Raw genomic sequence first — 24614 nt, 5'->3', positions numbered from 1 at the left:
TGCAAGTTAAAATTAAGGCGGCAAACACTTTATTTACTATTAGATTAGAGGCATATTAAAGTAATTAAACACAGAATTTAGATAACTACAATGACGAAGAACACATCACTTTAGTCCTCAGCCATATATATATAGTTGTTATTTATTAACATGTACTTCGTATTATATCATTTTTACTACTAAAATGCATACTTTTAGGGGGTTCAAATGGATTAGGCTCCCTTTCTACGGGCAGCCGTAACTTTCCCATTTTCTTTTATCTCTTCAACTTTTCTTATCCATGTTGGAGTATTATTATATGCCAAATTATAGAGAGAATATGATAAATAGAATAAACTCAATCACTTGATTCATAATGATGATGGCCATGGCCAATAAATAATACACCGTTTTCCTAACCCGATAGAATTAGGAAATAATAAAAAATATCAAAAAGATATTATGCTAAGCATAAAATATATACTAAGCATAAAATATGGAAACTAAATATATCCAATTAATTTCCTAAAATATATCCTCCAATACCCCCCCTCAAGTTGGAGCATGGGGATTGTAAATGCCCAACTTGGAAAGAAGATGATCAAACTGAGACTTCCCAAGCGCCTTAGTAAAAATATCTGCAAGTTGCTCCTTAGTGGAAACATAGGAAGGAGCAATTAAGCCCTCTGTAATAGCATCACGAACAATGTGACAATCAATCTCAATGTGCTTTGTACGTTCATGAAAAACTGGATTTCGAGCTATATGTAAAGCAGATTGATTATCACAAAATAACTTGATCGCCTTAGGGTGTTGGACACCCAAACTCAAAAGCAAGGCCTTCAACCATTTCAACTCATGTGTGGTTGAAGCCATGCAACGATACTCAGCCTCGGAAGAAGAGAAAGAGACCGTGGGTTGCTTCTTGGTTTTCCACGAAATAGGAGATTTACCAAGAAAAACTAGCCAACCAGTCAACGAACGACGAGTAAGAGGACATGCCGCCCAATCTGAATCACACCAACCCTGCAATGCAAAGTCAGGTCACTATCTGCACTCAACAAAATACCCTGTCCCGGAGTACCCTTTAAATAACGAACCACCCTAAGAGCTGCTTCCCAATGCTCAATCCGAGGTTCGTGCATAAACTGTGAAAGAATATGAACCGAATATGCCAAATCTGGTCTAGTCACTGAGAGATAAATCAACCGCCCTACTAGTCTACGATAAGACTCAGGATCCTTAAGTAACTCACCACTAGCAAGACTTAGCTTGTGGTTCTGCTCCATCGGAAAACCACTTGGTTTCGCACCTAATAGCCCTGCTTCAGAAACAATATCCAAGGTGTATTTTCGTTGACACAAAAACAAACCTGATTTACTACGAGCAACTTCAATGCCCAAAAAATATTTCAAAGGACCAAGGTCTTTCATCTTAAAACAATCACCAAGATAAGCTTTGAACACATTTAATGCAGCGGAATCATTCCCAGAAATAATAAGATCATCAACATAAACTGAGACATTAATTTGAACATTGCCTTTAGTGTATGTGAAAAGAGAATAATCAGAGTAAGATTGAATAAAACCGTACCCTTTCAGAGCCGTAGTGAGCTTTGCAAACCAACATCTTGGAGCTTGTTTCAACCCATACAAAGACTTTCTCAAACGACACACCAAACTCGAATCCGAGCTCTCAAAACCAGGAGGTAATTTCATGTACACCTCCTCTTCTAGATCACCATGTAGGAAAGCATTATGAACATCCATCTGCTGAATCTCCCAGTTTTTTGAAACTGCTATAGCAAGAAAAGCGCGAATAGTAGTCATTTTTGCAACCGGAGCAAAGGTCTCACCATAATCAATGCCTTCTCTTTGATGATTACCAAAAACAACCAAACGCGACTTGAGACGTTCAATATCACCATTAGACAAAAATTTCGTCTTATACACCCATTGACAACCTAGAGCTTTCTTGCCGGGAGGAAGATGCTCCAATGTCCAAGTCCCATTATCTTCCAATGCCCTTATTTCTTCTTTCATAGAATTTCGCCAACCTTCGGATTTCATCGCTTCTTTAAAGGATTTTGGATCCTTTCCCAAAACAACAGCTGCAAGAAATTTGCGATAATTCACAGAAAACATGTCACAATTTATATAGTGTGCTAGAGGGTAAGGCGTACCTGAAGGAGGGATTGGAGACGTAGTGGACGGAGACGGACTTTTAGCAAAAACCGTATGTGTCACAAAATCACGATGCTTAACATTTGGAAACTTTTGGCGGAAACCACGACCCAATTGTTGATTATTAGAGCCATTAAAATCATCTTGCTCAAGAGGACCGGATTGAATAGTGGACTGATCTGAAATAGCTGAATCGGGCTGCCCAAGAGGCCCAACATGCGCTGAAGACTCAGCATGAGCAGTGGGCTGCTTGCCCGTGGACCCATCGGGCGATGGAAATCCATCGGTCTGGTCAGAAAGTAAACCGGGCTGATGGAAAGGAGGCCCAACGTGCGATGGGTAGTCCGTGGCTGCTGAAACTGGGATTGGGCTTGGTGAGTGAACTGCTTGCTCATCCAGTAAATCCCCAACCTCTAATTCGTCATAGATAATTTGTGAAAAATCATCATGAATATTATGTTCTTCATACTCATTATTTGCAATGTTCACAACCTCGGGACTCACAAAAGGGAAGACTTCTTCAACAAATTTCACATCCCTTGAAACAAAAAATTCTTTTGTAGCCAAATCAAACAACCTCCATCCCTTTTTACCAAACGGATATCCTACAAACACACATTTTCTACTGCGACTAGCAAATTTGTCTCCATTTGTTTTCTGATTATGAGCAAAGCATAGACATCCAAAAGTACGAAGTGCATCAAATAAGGGTGGTTTATTGAACAAAATTTCAAATGGAGTTTTATTTTGTAACAAGGGAGTGGGTATACGATTAATTGGGTGAGCAGCGGCAAGAACACATTCCCCCCAAAAATAAATAGGCAAATTAGCTTGAAACCTCAAAGCTTTCCCAACTTCAAGAATGTGTTTATGTTTTCTCTCGACCCTTCCATTTTGTTGTGGAGTCCCCACACAAGAGGTTTGAAAAATAATTCCAGTAGCACTAAAATAATCACGCAAGCAATTAAATTCAGTGCCATTATCACTTTGCACAACCTTAATGGTTTGAGAAAATTGTCTATCAACCATTGCAACAAATGCTAAAAACATTCGAAAAACCTCAGTTTTATCAACCAACAAGTAAATCCAAACAGCTCGAGAATAATCATCAACAATAGTCAAAAAATAACGAGCTCCACATGAAGAAACATGTCGATACGGACCCCACAAATCACAATGTATTTTCTCAAAAATCCTAGAAGCTCTACCATCACTCAAAGGAAATTTATCTCTAGGATGTTTAGCACGCATACATACCTCACACCCTTTAGAAAGATTATGTTTATTGCCATTAACATGAGGAAGTAACTTAACCACTTTTTCGGAAGGATGACCCATTCGACGATGCCACAACTCCAAGGTCGACTTTGCATTGTTCACATCAACATGATTCACCGAATCTGAATTGCTAAAATAGTATAGTCCGTCTCTCCTAGCTCCCATTCCAATCAACTCCTTCGTTTGATCCTGTACAACACACATATAAGAATTAAATTGGACAATACAATTAAGGTTATCTGTAATTTGTGACACAGAAAGCAAATTGCAACTCAAATTAGGAACATAAAGAACCCCGGTTAGGATGAGCTTGTCCGACAAACGGACAGAACCAATTAAAGAAGTCAATACGGTGTCACCATTGGGAAGACCAACGGGACACTCAAAACTCTGCGTATCAAACAACCAAGATTTGTCTCCGGTTACATGATGAGTTGCCCCTGTGTCAATAATCCAAGAAGTAACGTCAAATTTTCCATTCAAACAATTGTTTGGAACATTAACATTACCAACACAATCCCGTAATTGCATTAACGTCAGAAACCGAATACTTCCCCCCCTGGACGCAAAAATCCTCACGGCCGTATTTGATAAGGGGTGATAAAAATGATGTTTCATCATCTCCAGTCATTGTATGAGTTTGTAAAAAAAAATTTAACCTGCTCTTGATACCATGCCAAATTATAGAGAGAATATGATAAATAGAATAAACTCAATCACTTGATTCATAATGATGATGGCCATGGCCAATAAATAATACACCGTTTCCCTAACCCGATAGAATTAGGAAATAATAAAAGATATCAAAAAGATATTATGCTAAGCATAAAATATATACTAAGCATAAAATATGGAAACTAAATATATCCAATTAATTTCCTAAAATATATCCTCCAATATTATATAATGCTCATTAAAAGCTACACCAAGTAAACTATTTTTCATTACTTATTATGTTGTTGAGGTGCTCTATAATTGTTGAAACTCATTATACCCTACTTGTGAGTGTCCTACATTAGAGAAAAAGGAGAGATGCTTCCACTTTATAAGGTAGAACACTACCTCCTACTATTGTCAATTGGTTTTAGTATGGAAGTTTCTAAGCCTTGTTTGTAGATCAAACTCTCCTCCTCCTTATTTCGAGTTGCTTGGCCCATTTCATATTATCTCGAAATTTAACAAAATTAATTAAATACTTCCTCCGTTTCTCTAACTAAAGAGAACATATGTAACTAGTTTAAATTACGGACTCCGTTTATTCTATCTATTTATCAATCAATCAATAACTTAATACTATAACAGACACCGGGAGTGACACATGTCACATCCTGGTGCTGTTTTTTCCCTCCAAAACTCCCCTTTTCTTTTTACATTTTTTTTTTGTTAACATTTGATTCTATAATAATATCATTCCAAATATTTTATGTTATTTTTATGATATTTTTTTTTTTTTGTAAATATTTGATTTTGTTTCTATATTAATACCATTCCAAATCATTTATGTTGCCTTTATGACAAATATATTCCTTTATTTTACTTGGTGTTCATAATTTTTTTTTATACACAATCCTTTTTAAATGTCTTTCAAATGGAGTATTATTAAATTTTGAAAAAAAAAAGTAATAATAAATTGATTCATATAAGATGTTAAAGAAATTACTTTAAAAAATACTTAATTTTTTTTTTCCAATTCCGCAAGCTAATATTTTATTTCTATTTCAATTTCAATATGACTATAAATTCAAATTAATTATAATTTTGTTTCTGAGATTTTACTACTACGTATATATTATTACAAATTAAGGACTTATAGAGTATAATATAACTATAAAATAAATGTTATGTTTGACAATTATATCATATGTCTAATTGTAGGAAAAGGTAAAATATCAATTAATTGTAGTCTAATTATAGGAAAAGGTAAAATATCATATGTTGTTTGATTAATTTTTGATGTTTATTAAAAATTTATTTATAAAAAAGTATTTACTAATATAGCCACTAGCTAGACTAGATCAAGCCAAGCCTCACCTGAAAAAATACTCGGGTTTAGGCAGCCCAAAAAATCCATTTTTGTTTAATTTTTTGCTTGCTTATTAATATAGATAGATTATGACACTATAATTTCTATATTTGATGTGTATGTTTTATCAAATTTTATTTGTTTGATATTCTTACAAAAACTAGATTTACCGTGCATGGCACAGGCCTTAAGCTGGTAACTATATACTAAAAGGCACACCAATGTCCTTAGTATATATATATATATTTTTAAAAAAAATTGATAGAGAATATACGCAAATATTTTTTTTCCTAAAACTTAGGTAAAAAAATCATAAAATAATATATCTACCAACTTTGAAATCTCACCATATCTTTATATTAATTCCTTGATTCTTTCAAACATTATATTAATTCCTTGATAAACAATTACTTTTTAATGTATAATGATTATTTATAGCAAAAAATCATGAATATATATCTTTCAAACTAACATAATTAGTGAATGAAAAATTATCAAATACTCCGTATGAAATGAAAAAACAATATTCCATCATGGTTCAAAAGAAAGCTTGAACAAAAAATACAATATGTAGTCATAAAGGATAAATAAATTTTTTTTTTTTTTAAAAAAAAAAAAGTTGCTTGATTGGGGATAAAATAAGAAATAAATTTTGGACCAAATTATTTATTATATTTAAATATAATTTTAAATTTACACTCCGTATAAAGAGTGAAAACCCGTGTATAGCACGGGATCTAACTTAGTATCTAGACTAAAATAATAACCACTTAACTCATCTTTTCCCTCCGTAACAACCGTATTATCTCGCCCAAATTATTTCTTTTTTCATGTAGATTTCCACCAGCAATTTAGGGTTTTTTTTTCTTCATTTCTTCCTTTCTCCTTCCCTGTAGTCAAAGAAATTTTTGAGTTGTTCTACCTTAAACTTGGCGGATACGAATGGTTTGTTATATTTAATTTTCTACTTTTTGCATTATAAAAAAAAAAAATGTTCTCAATATTCATACCAAATTTATGTTAAAAATTACTCCTTCATATTCAATAAAAAATAATTTTTCTTATATTAGTTCAGAAAGCCAAAACATCGCTTGGGGATTAACTAGTTTCGAGGACTGAATTATTCCGTATAATTTTTTTTTTAGAGTTTAATACCAAGGGTAAAAGACATTTATTTTTATTTATTTTACATAACTATTCTGTATAATTAAACCTTGAAAAAAAAGGTCCAAAAAAGATTGTGCAAGACATACGGAGTAAATTTTTTGGTAGCATGCAAAATTGGGCTAAGCCCAAAGAATAAAAAAAAAAAAGGGACCAAAGCTTATTAATATTGGATTTGTACACTAGTGCATAATACATATGCACATACTGGACGTCACTGGATTCATTACATCAAGAGACCAGCATTAGCGGATCGGTGAAGCGGTACTCAAAGCAGAACAATCATGTATGTAAGCCACGATTTATGCCTTGTTTAGTTTATCTTATTTTTACTTATTTGATCTGGTCTGGTCTAGTCTGATTTGATCAAACTTTGATGTTAAGTGTACGATCTTGTTAGATTCATAATAATGTATATTTTATTAATATGTATTTTTCATAATATTTTTCATTACAAAATTTAAGATATTTAGCTATAAAAAATTGCACATAAAATGATGATCTGATCTGAACTTATTTTTTCTAAAATAGGTAAAAATAAGGTGAACTAAACAAGGCCTTAAAGTAAGAAGAATTGGGGCGTTAACTTTGGGCTAAATTGTTATACGGAGTACTTCATTATACACTTTATTTTTGCTTGAGATAATATCTATTGATTTGTTCAGAAGAATTTAAAACTATCTAATTGATTAAAAAAAAATTGAAAAGACACAAAAAAAAAGAAAAAAAAAAAACAGTTATCTTTTTTTTTTTTTTTTAATTAATCTTTTTTGAAAAGTTTATGTCAAGCCAACTTTTCAATCAGAAATATTTCCTTTTTTATTTAGGAACTAGAAATACTTCCTTTGTTCTATGATTATTGCACCATTTACAAATTTACGATACATTTTAAAAGCTACCTCTAACTTGAAAACCTGATATTTCTACCTTTTGATAAAAGTTACTTCAGCCACTAAAAGCTATCCCAATCACTGTATTGTCAAACACTCATATTTTTTATTAAGTTGTGGTTTGACTTGTTCAAACCATTAAAAACTACCTTAAGTCCTAAACATTACTTAAAAGCTACTGCCGAATACGACCATAGTCATATGGAGTCTCATACTCTCATTATATTTGTCTCGATATATAATTATATTTTTGTAATAATATAAATCTCCTCATGATGCACTAGTAGTAGAACAGAGGAAGAAAAAGTTTTCAAAAGTTATATCCAACTTTTTTCTAAAATGATATAATTATGTTGTTTGTAATTATTTAGAACTAATACGAGTAATATTGTTGAGCGTTACAATAAACATTCAGAATTAATTATTACTTTTTGTAACAAACATATTTCTCACCTGTGGACAAGTTCCAAAAAAGAAAAAAATGCACATAAAACAAATAATTAGGTGCTCTTAATAAATCAATCAAATGTATCCAAATTCCAAAATGGACAAGATGAAAGTGATGGATCTAAACAGCACTTTTAAACTACTTGATAGGTTATTAATCAAGTGCTATTTATTATCTTGCTACAATTACTTTATAAAGAGCTTGTATAAAGAATACTTCATATTTATGAAGCCTTTATAGAATCAGGACTACATTTTTTAGTTACAACGTTTAAAATATACTTTCTTTAAGACTTCGTCCTTTTAATCATTGATTAAGTTGGTGGATCAAATATAATAAATAGCGGTGGTCTTTTATTCACGGTCATAAATTTTTGTAAACTTAAACAATCGAACTAGCCAAAAAAGGAATTGAAGAAAGTAAAATCATTTATGCATGACATTTATTAAAAATACTATACAATACAGTTGGCAAAGGTATGATCTAAGTACAATTGTAAGATCTTAATACTAAGAAGCTACAACAATAATTTATAATATTACTCAATAGACCATAGTAGTAAATTATTAAAAATTAAATTCTAACAAAGAAAGTAAGGAAAGCGAATTTTTTTCCCTCACTTTTATAAGACCCAAAAAAAAAAAAAACACTATTTGACTTTATAAATTATGAGTAAAAAAAAAAAAAAAAAAAAAAAAAGAGTGTAATAGTAAATTTCTAATTAATTTTGCCTTCTTCAACACCCTCTTCATCAAGGTAAGCTTTCTTCGTGCGATCAGCACGTGCAAACAGACAAATAACAAGAAAACACGTGGCATAGATCCCATGAACTTTCCAACTAGTCTTAGGGGGTTGATGCAACACCGCACGATGAAACACCGTCATATAATAATGAAACCCAACAGCAAAGCCCACAAAAGTCTGGGCCAAGCCCAAGAACTTCTGGCCCAACCCAGATTCAGTAGAAAACACAAGAATCAAGTACATCATCAACATCAACAAATACATTACATATCCAAGAGTCTGCAACACTTGCAACCAAACATAGGTTGATTGCGAAGTAGCGTAAAAAAACCTCAACGGCTCTAACCCAGTAATTAAACTAGAGAAGCATAAGATTGAGAAGTAAATTGAGAGGTAAATTTGGATAAAAATGATGAGTTTTTGGAGGGAGAAATACGCAGTAATGCGGTTAAAAAGTAGAGATACCAGTAAAAATGGAAGAATGATAAAAGCGAATGAAATAGCGGTTGATGCTGAAGAATGATATTGTTTACCTACATATGGTTTGATGTAATTGTTTGTGATCTCATTGTTTGCTTTTGCTAAGTAGATTTTGGAAGTTGTTGAGAATTTGTGTAAATCTGGGATGAATGTTTTATGGAATTTGTTTGTGAAATCTCGGAATTCTGCCATGAAATCGTAGTCGTCTTCATCGTTGTTGTTATTTAACATTGATGGAGGTTTCTGGGTTTTTTGTTTTTGGTTTTTTTTGGAAGGATCGGATGAGGGTGTTTTGGTAATTTGGGTTGATGAAGTTTTAGGTTTGGGTAGATCTACTGGTTTGGGTTTGGATTTGGATTTGGAGGAGTTAAGGTTGAGTTTAGTGAGAGTAGGTGAAGCACCGACATTTTTGGAGGAGGTTTTATTTTTGGAAGAAGACGAGGTTTTTTGTGTTGTATTTAAAATGGGTTTAGTTTGGTTTTTTTTGGAAGAATTATTAGTGACTAGGTTTTTAGAGGAAGAAGAAGAAGAAGGAGGAGGAGGTTTGATGATTGGTTTAGTTTGGTTTTTAGTAGAAGAAGAAGTGGGAGTTTTCTTGATTTTGATTTTGGGAATTTCATCTTCATCATCTTGGATTAGTGTTTTTTCTAGCAAAGCTCTTCGAGGTAGAATTTGATTTTGAGAAGTGGCAAAAACTAGAAATGAAGATGAAATAAATAGTAAGTAGAAGAAGAAGACATTTTTGAAGAAATGAGGAAGTGGAGACATAATCATAGAAATGATTATGGATCAAATGGTGATGAAATAGTACTGTAGTAGAGTGTACTATGAAATAAGGAGTGATAGTTTAGAATTGGATCTTAGGTTAGAGAGAGAGAGAGAGAGGGGAAGAGGAAGGAATGAGTGATGAAAGAAGGGTGGATTTAAGCTAAGTAGGGAATCAGGAGAGAGAAAGAAGGGAGTGACGGCAAAGATTTTAATGCAGAGAGAGTGGCAGAGGAGAAACTGAGATGGGGTCACACATGGTATACATACGCGGTTTTATGGGGAGTGTGGGCTAATCTTTAGCTAAAGTGCTTGTGTAAAGTCCATAATTATGTCATTCAATCACTTAAATTTAGGGTTGTAAAGTCGGGATGAATCTAACTACGCTTTTATTTATTTTGATTTATTTGAACTTATCTTAATTTAATTTGTTAAATTTTTGAGTTGTTGTAAATTCATTGTTATTTATTACGAAATATATTTTAGCTTCTTTGTTTTGATTGTTTAACATACAATGCGATTTTTTTACTCGTTGTACATCTTTTGCGTTTCACAAAGCATGATTTTTATGTACACTATTTGTTGATGTTACTGAACAAGATTTCTATGCTTATGCCTAACTTTCATTGTTTTGTTGTAGGTGAACTAAAAAATGGAGACTAGGCCTCTTTGTATTATCAGTCAAAAAAAAAAACATTATTCGTATTACATAACAATATAGTTTTATAGTTTTATGAGGTTAGATATGCAAACTAAGGGCGTGTTCGACGCTAGCTTTTGAGTAGCTTTTAGTGGTTTGACTTGGTCAAACCACCCTACTTAACAAAAAATGTGAGTGTTTGGCAAAGTAATGGTTAGGGTAGCTTTTAATGGTAGATGTTGCTTTTATAAAAAGTTAGAAATATTAGCTTTTGAAATTAAAGGTAGCTTTTGAGGTAACTGTTGAAAATTTAATCTACAGTTTTAAAAATAAAATATTGATTTTTATATGTAACAGCTAGTCAACCGCTACTTTACCGAACATTCATATCTAAATTATTTATCTTCACAGCTAACAGCTTGTTAACAGCTAACAACTACCTACACAGCTAACAGCTACCTCCACAGCTACATCAACCTTCACAGCTATATTTTACCGAACACGCCCTAAGGTAATTAAGAACATTAGTAAGTTATGCAGATTAGTCAAAAGTCAATAGACTCTTTAAAACTCCATACTCGAGTATCAAGGGAGTGAGAACTTTGGTTAACTTAAAGTGTTAAACACTTAAACTCCACAGTTGTATGCTGCGTCTGGTGGTAACAATAAAGGGTAGACATTAGACAGTCAAGTAATGACGGTGTTGACTGATGAGTGTGGACAAACACTAATAATAGTCCAATCTATTGACTTTTTATTCACTTATTATTAGACCCAATAAGTGCTTAAGCCAGATCTTTCCTAGTATCTTCTGCTTTATTGATCTTCAGTTAATCAATTCCATAATCTTTGTTATCAACACTAATGACTTAACCTTCTTTTTTAATTCTTTTAATCCAAACTTTACTCATACTCCAAATCATCTACTGTATATAATTAAGCTAACCTAGATTTGTTTGTTAAATTAATTAAAATAAATAATTCAGTAGTGTTTCCCATTACAAGTAGATGCATGTTATAATAACAGAAAGAATCAGTAGTATATTAAATGAAAACACATGTGAGTATGTGACATGATGACAGCAAGTGAAGGGAGCTACTCAAAGATATGCTTAGCTACCACATGAATAAAGAAAGAAAGGTTGAAGAACGTTTTCACATTTCCCTTTCTTCATATATGATAGTCTTTACACACGGCATCTATTATATGACGAAGCCAGGCTTATTTAATTTACTCGATTAATTACGATAGTTATGTTGCAAGGGCTTATTTATTACCGCTTATCAAATAAGTCGTGATTGTACCGAGATATTTACACTTGGCCTGAAACTTGTGATAAAAAGCAAAGATGCCTAGAATTAGAATTAATGAGTTAGCTTAATAAATAGTGATAGTATTTGCACTTTACATTGCCTGATATAGTGATTTTCATACATGTACCTGTGTTGCTAGAAGGGTCTTTTCATCCTTTGAATCATCATCATAATCTTGCTTTTCTAGTTTTGAAAATTGAAGCCTGTTAGAATGACTGCCATCTATTAGTTGTGTTTCGTATTCTATTAAACTCTGCATCCTTGCTCGTTCTCTGTCTCTAGGATAAGTGCAGTAAAGGAAGGAATAGATAGCACAGCAAACTGTCATTGTGATTGTGAAATTGATGTTAAGAGCTTTTGCAAGCGCGGTAGCATTCTCCCTGTCAGTTTCTTTCACTGCAGACTCTGATGATCCTTCTGGGACAGGCTTGTAGCCGTATACATGCTGAGCTAGTACACCAACTAGAGGTGGAGCAAACGAGTTGAGTACCGACTCAAAGGAACAATCCAATGCATAAATGCTCGTTCGATGTTTCTCAGGTACTATTTCTGCAAAAATTGGACTGACAATAGGCAGTAACACATTCAGTTTTTTATGTTCAAATTTCATATTATTTACTCAAAATATGAAATTCGTAACAAAAACATACTTGTTTGTGGCTGGTGCGTTCCATGAAGTGGTGAGTCCCATGATGAACAATACCAAACCATACTTAAAAGAGCTTGCAGGATCATCTGGTAGTCCTAAGAACAAAATTGCTGCCAAAGGAATTGCAGACCCAGAACTTATCTGAGACAGAATAATTCTCCCAGAGTTTGGTAATCTATTAGATAAGATATCTCCCATTTTCCCACCAAATAAACCTCCAAGAGAATTACCAATCACATACATGGTTATGAGGAACGCGGTTGTTTCATGGGAGAAGCCAATGAGTTCTAACCACATGGGAGCGAATGAGAATAGCCCTGACCAAGGAAACGTTCCAGCAACACCCTGAGCTACAATTATCTGAAAAGATGGAATTCGGATAACAGATTTTGCTTCCAAGAGTACCTCCTTAAGTTCTGAGGAGAAGGACATGTCTGAAGTACTGTCACTTCTAGTTTTATTTGCAAAGCGCGGATCAGTGGCAAAAACTTGGACTAATATGCCAACTGCTACGCTTATGATTCCGACTAAATGGAAGGCTAGCCTCCATCCTGGTATTCCCATGAAAGATGTAGAGGCTATTATGACAGAGAAAACACTTCCTAGGATGGCTCCCATGTTTCCTGTTAGTTGCAACCATCCAAATGCCATACCGCGGGTGCTCTCTTCTGTAGAGTCTGCAACAAGTGACTGAATTGCAGGTATTACAATGTCCTATACCATTTAGTGCTCTTGATACCGCCACCTATGTAATTAGCAAATCTTAATTAATACTTTCTGTAGGCTGCTATATCAGTTATGTGGGACTAATTATGATTATGAATGGCAAAAGTGCAGCTTATTAAAGATTTTTCTATTGATCATTTGAAGGCTAATGGATAGATCACATTTGACATTGAATTAATGATACTATAAAAACAGTAACAAAATTTGTGCTCCCTATTTCATTTCAATTCAATTTTAGCAAATTATTTCTACTACTAACCACCAGCATCAGTCAGATTTCAGAGATAATTGCAAAAGAAAAAGAAAAGAAAAAGTCAACGCAAGCAACATAACCACAAAACTTGAAAATTAACACCAAGAAGGAAGAAAAGGAGGTAGACCTGGAAGAAGGTGGAGGAGAAGGCGACTAGAAAGGTGGCAGCAGCCCAAAGATATGCACCAAGAGCAATGACAAAGGTTCGATCATGGCGTGTAGCAAGGTAAGCAGCAAGAGGATAGCAAGAAGACTGCACTATGCATCTGAAGAGTGTGAGGGAGCCGAGACCGGTAGGATCAATATTCAGGGCTGCTCCGACTTCTTTGTATACACCTGGCATTAATGACTCGTCTGCTCTCTCTAGTATACCTGCTATATTTGCCAGCAGCAGTGTTACTGCCTCAGGACTCATTTTTGTAACACTTTTTCTTTTGCCTCTCTTATGACTTATGGGAGTAATATAATTTCTTGTTCTAGTGTTAGCAACAAGTTGGACTTACACGAGGTTTGCCAATCGGTAACTTGGGAATCTATAGGACTTGTAGGTAGTGATTTGGCCCATTTTTGGGAATAATACCATTATTTTTACATGAAAAAACACTATAATAACTTTTGAGTTCCAGGCTTTTCACTGTCTTTTAGGCTCTGATGAGAGCCTAAAATAGTTTCTTCCGGAGCTGAAGCAACGGGTCAACAGAGAAAATTCGCGCCTTTTGACATTTAATAAACCAAGAATGGAAATAGCATTCAGATGAAGGCATTCACTCTTAGTTGTCTAGTAAAAAGACCAAGTTTAAGCATTAATTTAAGGAACCAGTTGCGCTTATAATATGTTAGTATTGAAAAAATAAATACTCATTACTTCTTTCATGCGTGGACTATACTCCAGTATTTAACTGGAAAATTACATTAGCATGTGAAAATATTCCACAAAGCTTGTCTAAGAGGTTAATGTTAATTATTTCTTAACAGTATATTAAGCTTTAATTTATATATTTGCTCAACTATGCTATCTAACAAGTTAAAAGTTGTAACTTTGAACAGATCTTACATGAATTTGCCAGACAAGTTACATCTTTCAAGGCTTTGCTACACATAAACGAACAAAAAAAAAATCCCCAGTTTATAATTAAATACTGAATAATATAATTGCCATCTTGGTGAAGACAAGTCCATTGGATTAATCACGTCTTAATTAAGCATTAACTGATGCCTTTAGATAATAAAGGATACAGAAGAAGCATCATCCTTAGATTATCTCGGAATCTATTTATCTGTATCAGAGTTTGACTTGCATCCTAACTATAGTATTGCTGCTAATGGAATGACAGAACAGATGGCTTTTAAGAAACAATGTTTCTAGAGTTACAAATTTGCAACACCCTTACAAAAATGATAGAAGTAGAGAAGCATCTAATATGAGTAATGAATAATCTCAAAGATATGTATATACATTTTCGAGTAGTAAAACTGTAAAAGTTTTTTTTTATAAGAACATGATGACCTTACAAGTATCACATTGGCTTTCTAGAATTTGACAGAGGTACCTGGGGTGGAAGCCGGGTCTTTTGATCATTTTCATCAAATTCAAGACCATCATCACCCCCATATCCAGTACTTTTCGAGTTTCTACCATTAAAACTTTGATAATCTGATTCTGAAAATTGAAGTGGGGAGTCTTCTGATAGTGCAGGAGAAACACCATCTTCCCATTAACTGCATCTCTGATTCTATCAAAGCTTGCATCTTCGCTCGCTCTCTATCTCTGGGGTATGTGCAGTAAAGGAAGGAGTAAATAAAGCAGCAAATTGTAAAAGGGATTCCAATCGCGGTGTAGAGTGCCTTGGCAAGTGATGCACCGTTTTCTATATCTGTTTCTATTGCTGCAGCATTTGATGAGCCTACTGTGGCTGGCTTATATCCATAAACATGTTGAGCTAGGATTCCCACTACCGGAGGGGCAAATGAGGCTAGTGTAGTCTCAAAAGAGCGATCCAATGCATATATGCTTGTTCGATGTTTCTCTGGTACTATTTCTGCAAAGATTGGGCTGATAAACCATAAACATCAGTGACTGTACAAGCCAAAAGGTAAGTTCAGATAATGGTTTTGCAATTAAAAGGAAAAAAAAGGGCCTAAATGAGGAACAGGACATACTTGTTTGTGGCTGCTGCATTCCAAGTTATGATAAGTCCCATAATACAGAAAACTAAACCGTGCCAAAAGGCAGTGGAAGGTTCATCCGGTAATCCTAACAACAGTATTGCTGCTAACGGAATGGCAGAACCAGAGCTTATCTGGGACAGAATGATTCGTCCAGAGTTAGGCAAACGTCTTGAAAGGATATCCCCCATCCTACCTCCAAAAAACCCCCCTATAGCACCGGCAATAGCAAATATAGTCATAAGGAGCGCGGTAGTCTTATGGGAAAAGCCAATAAGCTCCAACCACATTGGTACAAATGACAATGCTGACCATGGAAATGAACCAGCAACACCCTGAGCAACAAATATCTGAAAGGATGGTATTCGCACTACTGATTTTGCTACCTCTAAAACCTCCTTCATTTCTTCCCAAAAAGACACTCGCGGATTCCCCTCTTTTGCCTTCTCACTCTCATCTACAAAGCGAGGATCACTGGCAAACAACCGTACTAGAATGCCAACTATAACACTAACTATTCCGACTAAATGAAAAGCAACCCTCCAGCCAGGGATTCCCATGAATGTTGTTGATGCTATCAAGACCGAGCAGATGTTTCCAAGGATTGAGCCTAGGCCACTTGTGAGATGTAACCACCCAAACGCCGTGCCACGATTACTGTCATCAGTGGAGTATGCAACTAGGGATTGTACTGAAGGTATAACAATAGCAAGTCCAATACCATTCAATGCCCTTGATACTGCCACCTGATCATTAATTAGAACTCAGAAGATTCATAATAGTGATCCAGCAATTGGGTTATGCATGAGAGCTGTCCATAAATAGCAAAAGATTAGAATATTTGATTTTCAGAACTTTACTGGCCTGGTACAATGCCCCCAATTGATACAGTTAAATTTGTCTTTAAAATAATTCCAATAGAAATATATCTCATCACTGTTACGGAGTACTAATGTAATTTAGATCTGCAACTAACATATATACTTCTTAATTCTATACCTTAGTAAAAAAACAAATCTCAATTGTAAAATTTTGTTAATAATTGTGGATAAAACACTCGAGAATCGACAAAAAAAAAATGCATTAATCAAATTTAATACAAGAAATTAAAAATATTAAGTAGTAAAAATAATATCAGTATAATAAAATTCAGGCCGAGAAGAGGACTAATGTATTATGGAGAATATAAATTTTTCTAACACATACCAATGTAACAGTTATGGTTGAAAATATGATGACTCTTTTTTCATTTTAAATCATTTATAAAATGTTAGCATCCAATCCAACACCTTTAGAAGAAATCTTATGTCCTAAGAATCCCTGAATTATACAAACTACTAACATTATGCACTACTTAAACACTTGGTAGTAAACAATACACATATATATATAAATTGGACTCTTAATTAGAACGAAATTCGTGAATTAGGCTCAAAATTTTGGTTAAAAGAAGTCAACGTGAGGTAGATCAATTATCTATTCAAATTGAATCAGAAGATAATCAAAAACAGAAAAGTCAATGGAAAAAAAAAACAGAGACCTGGAAAAAAGTGGAGGAGAAAGCGACGAGAAAAGTAGCAGCAGACCAAAGAAAAGCGCCGAGAGCAATAACATGGGTCCGATTATGGCGGATAGCAAGATAACCAGCAAGTGGATAACATGAGGTTTGAACAATGGATCGGAATAGGGTTAGTGAGCCCAGCCCAGTTGGGTCTGTATGAAGTGCTGCTCCAACTTCTTTGTAAACACCTGGTAGTAATGATTCATCTGCTCTCTCCATTATTCCTGCTAAGTTTACTAGCACCAGTGTTATTGTCTCTGCTCGCATTTTTCTGGCTTTTGGGTATTAGTTCACTTTGTTAAGTTTCTCAGTTTTAGAGTTGATTTCTGTTTGTTGACTTGGAGTTGAATCATGAGTTTTTTAATTGGTCATTGATTCTTCCTTGGTATTGCCGTATTGGTAATGCTTCCAATGGAATGGGGTCCTTTTTCGTCTTTAATTTCACAAATTTTTATATGCGGCCTGTTGTACCGTGTGGTAGGAGTTACTTGAGTTTTTCGGTTAAGGGTTATTTGAGTTTTCCGGGGTTACTTGAGTTTCTCGGTTTGAGATTACTCGAGTTTCCGGGGTTATTTGAGTTTCTTGGTCAGGGATTATTTGAGTTTTTCGGTCAGGGGTTACTCGAGGCACAAATTTTTATATACGGCCTGATCGAGAAACTCGAGTAATCTCTTAACCCTTAACTGAGTGAACCCCTCAAGTAACCTCTGTCCGAACCCCTCAAGTAACCCCTGAGTGAAAAACTCAAGTAACCTCTAGCAAAATAACTCGGGTAATCCCTACCGCATGGTGTGCCTTGTTGCACCAAAAAGATGGTATTTTAGTTTTTAGGTGACATTTTTAAAACTGAAAAAAAAAAAAAAAAAAAAATTAAAATTGTTAGGGGAGAAAAAGTTGTATCAGTAGACATCTATCTCAACTGCGAGAATTATTAAGTACAGAGTAATTTATAACTAATCATAAACTAATTGGCAATAAATTTGTATGGAATTGTTTAAATGAGTAAAAGCTGAAATTGATTGTATTAGCTGTTGTAATAAAGTGTTTGATAAATACGAAGTAGTTATTTGTTTGTTTGTAGCAAATGGGATTACACTGACAACAAGCTCATGCAGGAAACGATCTTAAAGTCACGTTAACTAAACTCACATAAATAAAACTTGCTATTATAATTACACATACATCTCATAACTATATAGAAACTTTAAAATTGCTTAAAACTTGAGTTGAGTGAAGCTCTTGAAAGTTAGAGATTCAGGTCTGCTACTAACCGCTTGAGTTATCTTAAGCAAAGGTCGCTTAGATTTTAGCTGATAAATCCAGTCCAATTGGGCTCTGCATTGGATAATAATCAATGTGGGCCTTGGTCTAATGAAAAAACAGAATATGGGCCTTTTTTGCTTCTACATGGGCCAGTTGCACTGCAATTCTCCAATGTGCTACGTAGTTGGTACTCCAGAAGACAAAAGCTTTACCAACAACAACGTACGTGTAACATATTAAAACAACAAATTGTAATTATCAAAATGATGAAAAAAATATCACCTAATGTAATTGACAATGACTTCAAATTGATCAAATATTACCACATAAACCTCTGTTGACAAAGTTCCTATCTTCAATTCATGAAAGTATTGATTCAAGTATTGGAATAATGACGATATCAGGTCCATTCTACTCTCTTTGTTCATTGATCAACAAGAGTATCTAAATTGATATTATCTTTAAAGTGACAACGTTAGTCAAATATTGAAAGGCTCCCTAACAATTGTACTCCGTAGCATTATGTTTAATGTTAGAATGTGCTAGGATTTAGTTGTTAATTGAATTTATATGTTACAAATCAAAATTGTTAGGGTTAAACAAAAGGTGTGTGAGAGGCTAATTCATAGATATCATTATAATTAATTGCTTCATCAAAAAATTATACTTCGCAGTCTTGCAGATAATACTAATTTGTTATGGAAATAAAAATAAAAACAATTTCTGTACTGTGTCCCATCTTAGCAATACAAACTGGATTTAACAAAGTTTTATGACTATTAAAGTGTTCAATTAGATACACAAAGATTTCATAATTAGGATGAAAATGGCCCCATCAAAGAGACAGATTAAGAAGAAGATCCCAATATTGCTTGCTGTAAGGATGGCGTAGTGGCAGGCAATGTTGGTTCGTGAAATTCACTTCTGACCCACCATGCTACTATGCTATATTGCTAATTGCTATATATGGGTTATCATGTACGAAATACAATTGTTTTTCATAAAAAGCAAATGTTCTACATGTGTAGATTAATTTAAATGTGTGTATAAATTTTTTAGAATTATAACCGGCTTATAAAATATTTAGCAATGGTTGTGTCTTGTGTTGAGCCAACGTATTAAAGGTTAACTAATGAAGGTACATCTGTGCATGTGCCCATTATGTCCAGCATATGTGTTTAAGTGTAATTTTAATTTATTTTTAGTGCCTATCATGTCTGGATTATCCAACGAAAAACTCAATGAAGATTTATCGTAACATGGCTTGTCGAGCAGGCATGTCGCATGTGCGGCCATATCTAATCCGTACTATAACTAGAGCCATGTTTAGGGAAGACTGGAATAATAGTGCCAATATTAATTTAGCAACATCTCTTTCAAACTGTACTCCCATAAAGCCACTTTGGGAGGGAGGTGAAAAGGTGAGGAGAACCTTCTTCATAACGGCTGAAATACTGTACTCGTATAAGTCGTATAACATAAATCAAATTAAAGTTGTTTCTCTCTATACTACTACTTATGGAGTATAATATATATACTTCCTGTTTATACTTTATATTGACCTTGTGCTAATTTTGATTATTAATGAAATTAATATATTTGAAATCAATATAGCCAGTTTCCTTTACACCCACCACTTCAAAGATTTCAGTGGGGATTGTGCTATCATTACTATACAATATTATTCAGAAATGAGGCTTTTTAAGATCTCACTACCTTGAATAAAGGTAATGTGTAAATGTGCAATCATAGCAATATAGCATATATTTTTCCTAACTAGTGTCATTGTCTCCAGGGCCCTATCAAAACAAGGAGAATATAAATTATCTAAAATGTAAAATTTTCATCAAATTATAACCTTGCTTTTTGAATATAAATGAAATATTATGATGCTAATATACATGAATTAATCCTAATATTAGACCGAAGATATAAGCATATAACCATAGTACCTTTTTTATTTTTAAAAATATAACCATATATTGTTCCTTTAGTAGAGAAATAATCTATATATATACTAAAATAACAGCAACTGATGTAATCATTGTCTACGTGTCACTTTTTTATTTAATTTATTCCCTCCAAAATGCAAGGATGATGTCATATATTTTTTTTTTCCTTTTTAAGCTACCCTATTTAACATAGCTTTGAAAATATATTCCATTTGAATTTTTAAATTTTAAATTTTGGGTATTCAACACATATTATGCATTTATGCGTGCTATTTAGTTATTTACGAGTTGTTAACAATAGTTAATAATATAATTTAATTGAAATTTCTTAATTAAATATGAAAATTATGCACTTTCGGAAATTGTATATTCATATTTAATTAGTTTTAGTTAGGGAAAATGAGGAAGTTATTTTCTTTCAGTATGTGTTAAAAGTCGATAATTCAATTCTTATTTTAAAACCGTGCATCGTACGGGGTTAATCTAGTAGGCTAATAAATTCATGGATTAGCTATGACTGTTGTTCGTTGACTCAAAGCTATTGTTTTTAGAAATGGAATAAAAAAAAAGGTTTAGAAAAGTAGAGAAAATACATAAAAAGTTTAGTGCAATTGAAAAAAATGTTAAAGAAAATTTTCAAAAAAAAAAAAAAAAAAATGTTAAAGAAAACAAAACTCTCAAAAGATATCGAAAATGAATAGACACATGATAAGTAAGAGTACTACTCAATCAACTTTTCTTTTCCTCCCTATCTGTATTCTGTATAACATTAAAACTTTAAAAGACCACACACTATAAGAGAAGCTCTTTAACCTAAAGAATATTTTAATTTTATTTTAAAAGAATTATAACTAGTTATTAGTTATATGCATGCTCCATACTTATACGAGTACTATTTTTACATCAATTTTTAGAAGCTATGTTCGAGCAAACCTATAATGATGCAAAAAGAAGTCGCATACTCCCCTTGAGGGAGAAAAAAAAAATGAAGAAAAGAAGAATAAAAAGTAGGTCATAGATTTCCTTTTTTTTTTCATGATTACTTAAAGCAAATTACTCCATCCTATACTGTAGGAGTTTATTCATTGTTATATTAAATCCATGTGACCATGTCAATTATGAATTATCTGTTTACTATTTTTTTTAAAAAAAAAAAAAAAAAATTTAAGCTCTCTTTACCTACTTCTAAAAAAAAACGCTCAATTTACTTTTTTTAACTCAACGATTCAAATCTTTGCTTTCTCTATCCATTATACTAAATCTTTATGTCAACTATCAATAGATTACTAGACGAACATGAAAAATAATGAGACGGAAAAAACATAAAATAACATTATACTGTACGTAATATACGTAGTATTTAATTTCTCCGCCTTTATTTTTTGAAAACGGTCCTTTTTATATCATACATTCTTTGTCATCTAATGTTGAGAATTTGAATATATGCATCCAGCTTCACCCTGATGAACAATGATGCCATTCGTTTCAACTTTCAAGCAAGAGAAAATATTTTTTGCCAGCCTTTTTGATGCGAATCGTTGATGCCTAAAGCCAAAAGGCTCCTTCTTCTCCTCCTTGTTATTGCTCTACACTACTCATTTGTTGCCTATATAGTAATATTTATTGGGTTGTAAACTTGTAATGTTATAAAAGAGGGATAGATATAATTGCACTTTTGCCAGTTAACCATACTATTCCAGCTTTTTACAGATATTGCAAATTGGAATTACACAACCTCTTGGTAAAAGTAAAAATGTAAAATCAAATAAGCTAAAAATAAAGAGCTTGTGTTCTTCTTTTCTCTGAGTAGAGAGATGGATTTAGAATATTAGCCATCATTGCTACCAACAATAGCTTGGCCCAATTCTTCTAGCATCTAGATATTAATCATACAATGTCAAGGGCTAATTCTTGTATGTGGCAGAGTGAGAAATTTAAAATTTACAATGATGTATTATGAGATCAAGGGCCTATTCTTATTGACTGAACTGAACTGAATTGAATTGAACTGAACTTATTGATTAGTGATTTTTAACTACGAATTAATGATCTTTGATATATGTGTATATACATATATACATATTAAAATATTTATGAAAAATATATTAAAAACATGGAACCCCAAAACATTTTAAAAACATTATTATTATTATTATTATTGTCGTTGTTGTAATATAAGCTTAAAAGTATTAAATTTAGCTTTAAATCATTAGCAATATCATTAGACATAAACTTATTAGAGGTGAAGTGAACTGAATTGAACTGAATATAATCTAATGAGAACAGGTCCTAAGAGTTGTAATGTATTGTAACAAAATTTCACCATAAGTCTTGTTAATTTTTGTAGTTTAGCATTAGAGGCTTTTAAGTGCTTAAGGGAGTGTTTGTCCACTTCAACTTGTTTCACTTTATTTGAATTTATGTGAACTTGTCCGTTGTTTTTTCAACGTATATTGTTTAATCTAAATAAACCTTATTTTGTATTTTGAATTAACTTATCCAAATATATATTAGTTGCACAAACTTATTATTATGTACTTACCTATAAAAAAAATAATTAAAATAAGCTAAACATAACATCAATCACAACACTTGGCCAATCAATAATAATCATTTGTTAGGGGGACAAATAATTCTGAGGTAGCCTGGTGATTTAACAGGGATGATTATTAAAAGGGAAGAAAAGCAAATTAAAGGAAAAAAGAATAACTTACTATTTTACTACTGTGCAAATTTTTACTACAGTTAGAACTTAGAAGTCTGCTGAGTACATTTTGTTTTCACTAGCATAGCTATAATTAATACCCAAATTTTAAATGAAAGGTGCCGGGAAGATTTATAATTGGGGTATAAATAAAAATAGATCATCATCTTTTAATCGATGATACAAAAAGGAAAACAACTTTTCTATGCATTGGGTTGGACCACATCACTATTTCATGTAGAAATGGACACTTCTTGCTATACAAATTAAAATTAGATCTTGTTTAATTTACCTTATTTTTACTTATTTCAGAAAAAATAAGTTCAGATCAAATCAGATAAAATAAGTTCAGATTAGATTAGATCAGAAAAAATAAGTTCAGATCAGATCATCGTTTTATGTGCAGGTTTTTATCGCTAAATATCTTTAATTTCGTGATGATTTTTTTTTTTTAAAATCACATATTAATAAAATACACATTAGTATGATTCTAACAAGACCCCACTTGATATATTTTTTCCGTATAGGTTATCGTATATTTAAGGTCAAAGTTTGGTCAAATCTGACATACAGATCAAATCAGATCATATCAGACTAGATCAAATCAAACCAGACCAAATCAGATCAGATAAGCAAATATAAGACAAACTAAACCGGGCTTTAGTTAATTACTCATGCAACGGAAATACAATTGGGCAACAAGTCTCATATTTTAGTTTTCGAATTCTAAACAATGAATCTCGATCACTTATTACATTATAATTCTCAGATTATCACCTCAAACACAGAGTACCTAACAGTCCGTCGCACTTAATACTTTATGTCCAGCATTAATTTTATTTTCAAGAACATATATATCACAGAATTAGCAAATTAATTAGTTGAGCTGAATACCAATATTAAACAAGTACCTACAGTATAAACAGTACCCTGTAATGCAACATACCACTAATTAACAAGTTACATGATTGTCAATTACTATAATAATTGTAGTATTAATAACAAGAGCAACAACTAAATTATACGCTAATGTGTCTAATTGTACCTAACCTTATCCAGAAAAAAAGATGGTTAGTTTGATAAGAGAGGTAAATCTTTGCATAAGATTGTGGCGGCCAATAATTTCCCCAATTTTCGCCACCATTCACTCCGTGACAACGGCGTATCTTTGCTTGATTTGCTTCTTACCATTGCTCTAAACCACCCCTTCAATTTAATTTAATTTTATGTATTGTTATTTTTTTGTTTGTTTGAGGAAGTTAAATAATTTAAATTTACTAAAAGAAAAATTAAAATCATAGGACACAAATACGGGTACGAGGAAGAAATCTTGGGTTCGTTATTGGCTGTATTGGCTGCTGCACAATCTCCTAGCAGTAAGGGCCAGTTACTCCTCCTAGAACCCAACAATAACTACTTCACTTCACTACCT

The 24614-nt window shown here is 33.0% G+C and overlaps 2 protein-coding genes and 1 pseudogene across 2 annotated transcripts; all 3 read right to left on the bottom strand.

Annotated features, from left to right (window-relative positions):
- Window positions 1-8384: 8384 nt before the first annotated feature.
- LOC145563195 (uncharacterized) lies at window positions 8385-10111 on the bottom strand. The gene has a single exon (XM_081623633.1). The coding sequence runs from the start codon at window positions 9961-9963 to the stop codon at window positions 8683-8685; it is 1281 nt and encodes a 426-aa protein (XP_081479759.1). The 5' UTR covers window positions 9964-10111; the 3' UTR covers window positions 8385-8682.
- A 1767-nt stretch (window positions 10112-11878) lies between these two features.
- Window positions 11879-13951, bottom strand: LOC145562969 (uncharacterized; annotated as a pseudogene).
- A 735-nt stretch (window positions 13952-14686) lies between these two features.
- Window positions 14687-17590, bottom strand: LOC145563194 (uncharacterized). Its single transcript, XM_081623632.1, has 3 exons — window positions 17243-17590; window positions 15697-16448; window positions 14687-15589 (listed from the first exon to the last, which is right to left on the bottom strand). The coding sequence occupies exons 1-3, from the start codon at window positions 17528-17530 to the stop codon at window positions 15175-15177; spliced, it is 1455 nt and encodes a 484-aa protein (XP_081479758.1). The 5' UTR covers window positions 17531-17590; the 3' UTR covers window positions 14687-15174.
- Window positions 17591-24614: the final 7024 nt, after the last annotated feature.

Source organism: Chenopodium album, chromosome 10 (genome assembly GCF_948465745.1).
Source record: "Chenopodium album chromosome 10, dcCheAlbu1.1, whole genome shotgun sequence".
NCBI classification, from domain to species: domain Eukaryota; kingdom Viridiplantae; phylum Streptophyta; class Magnoliopsida; order Caryophyllales; family Amaranthaceae; genus Chenopodium; species Chenopodium album.
This window is presented reverse-complemented; position numbering and strand designations above follow the sequence as displayed.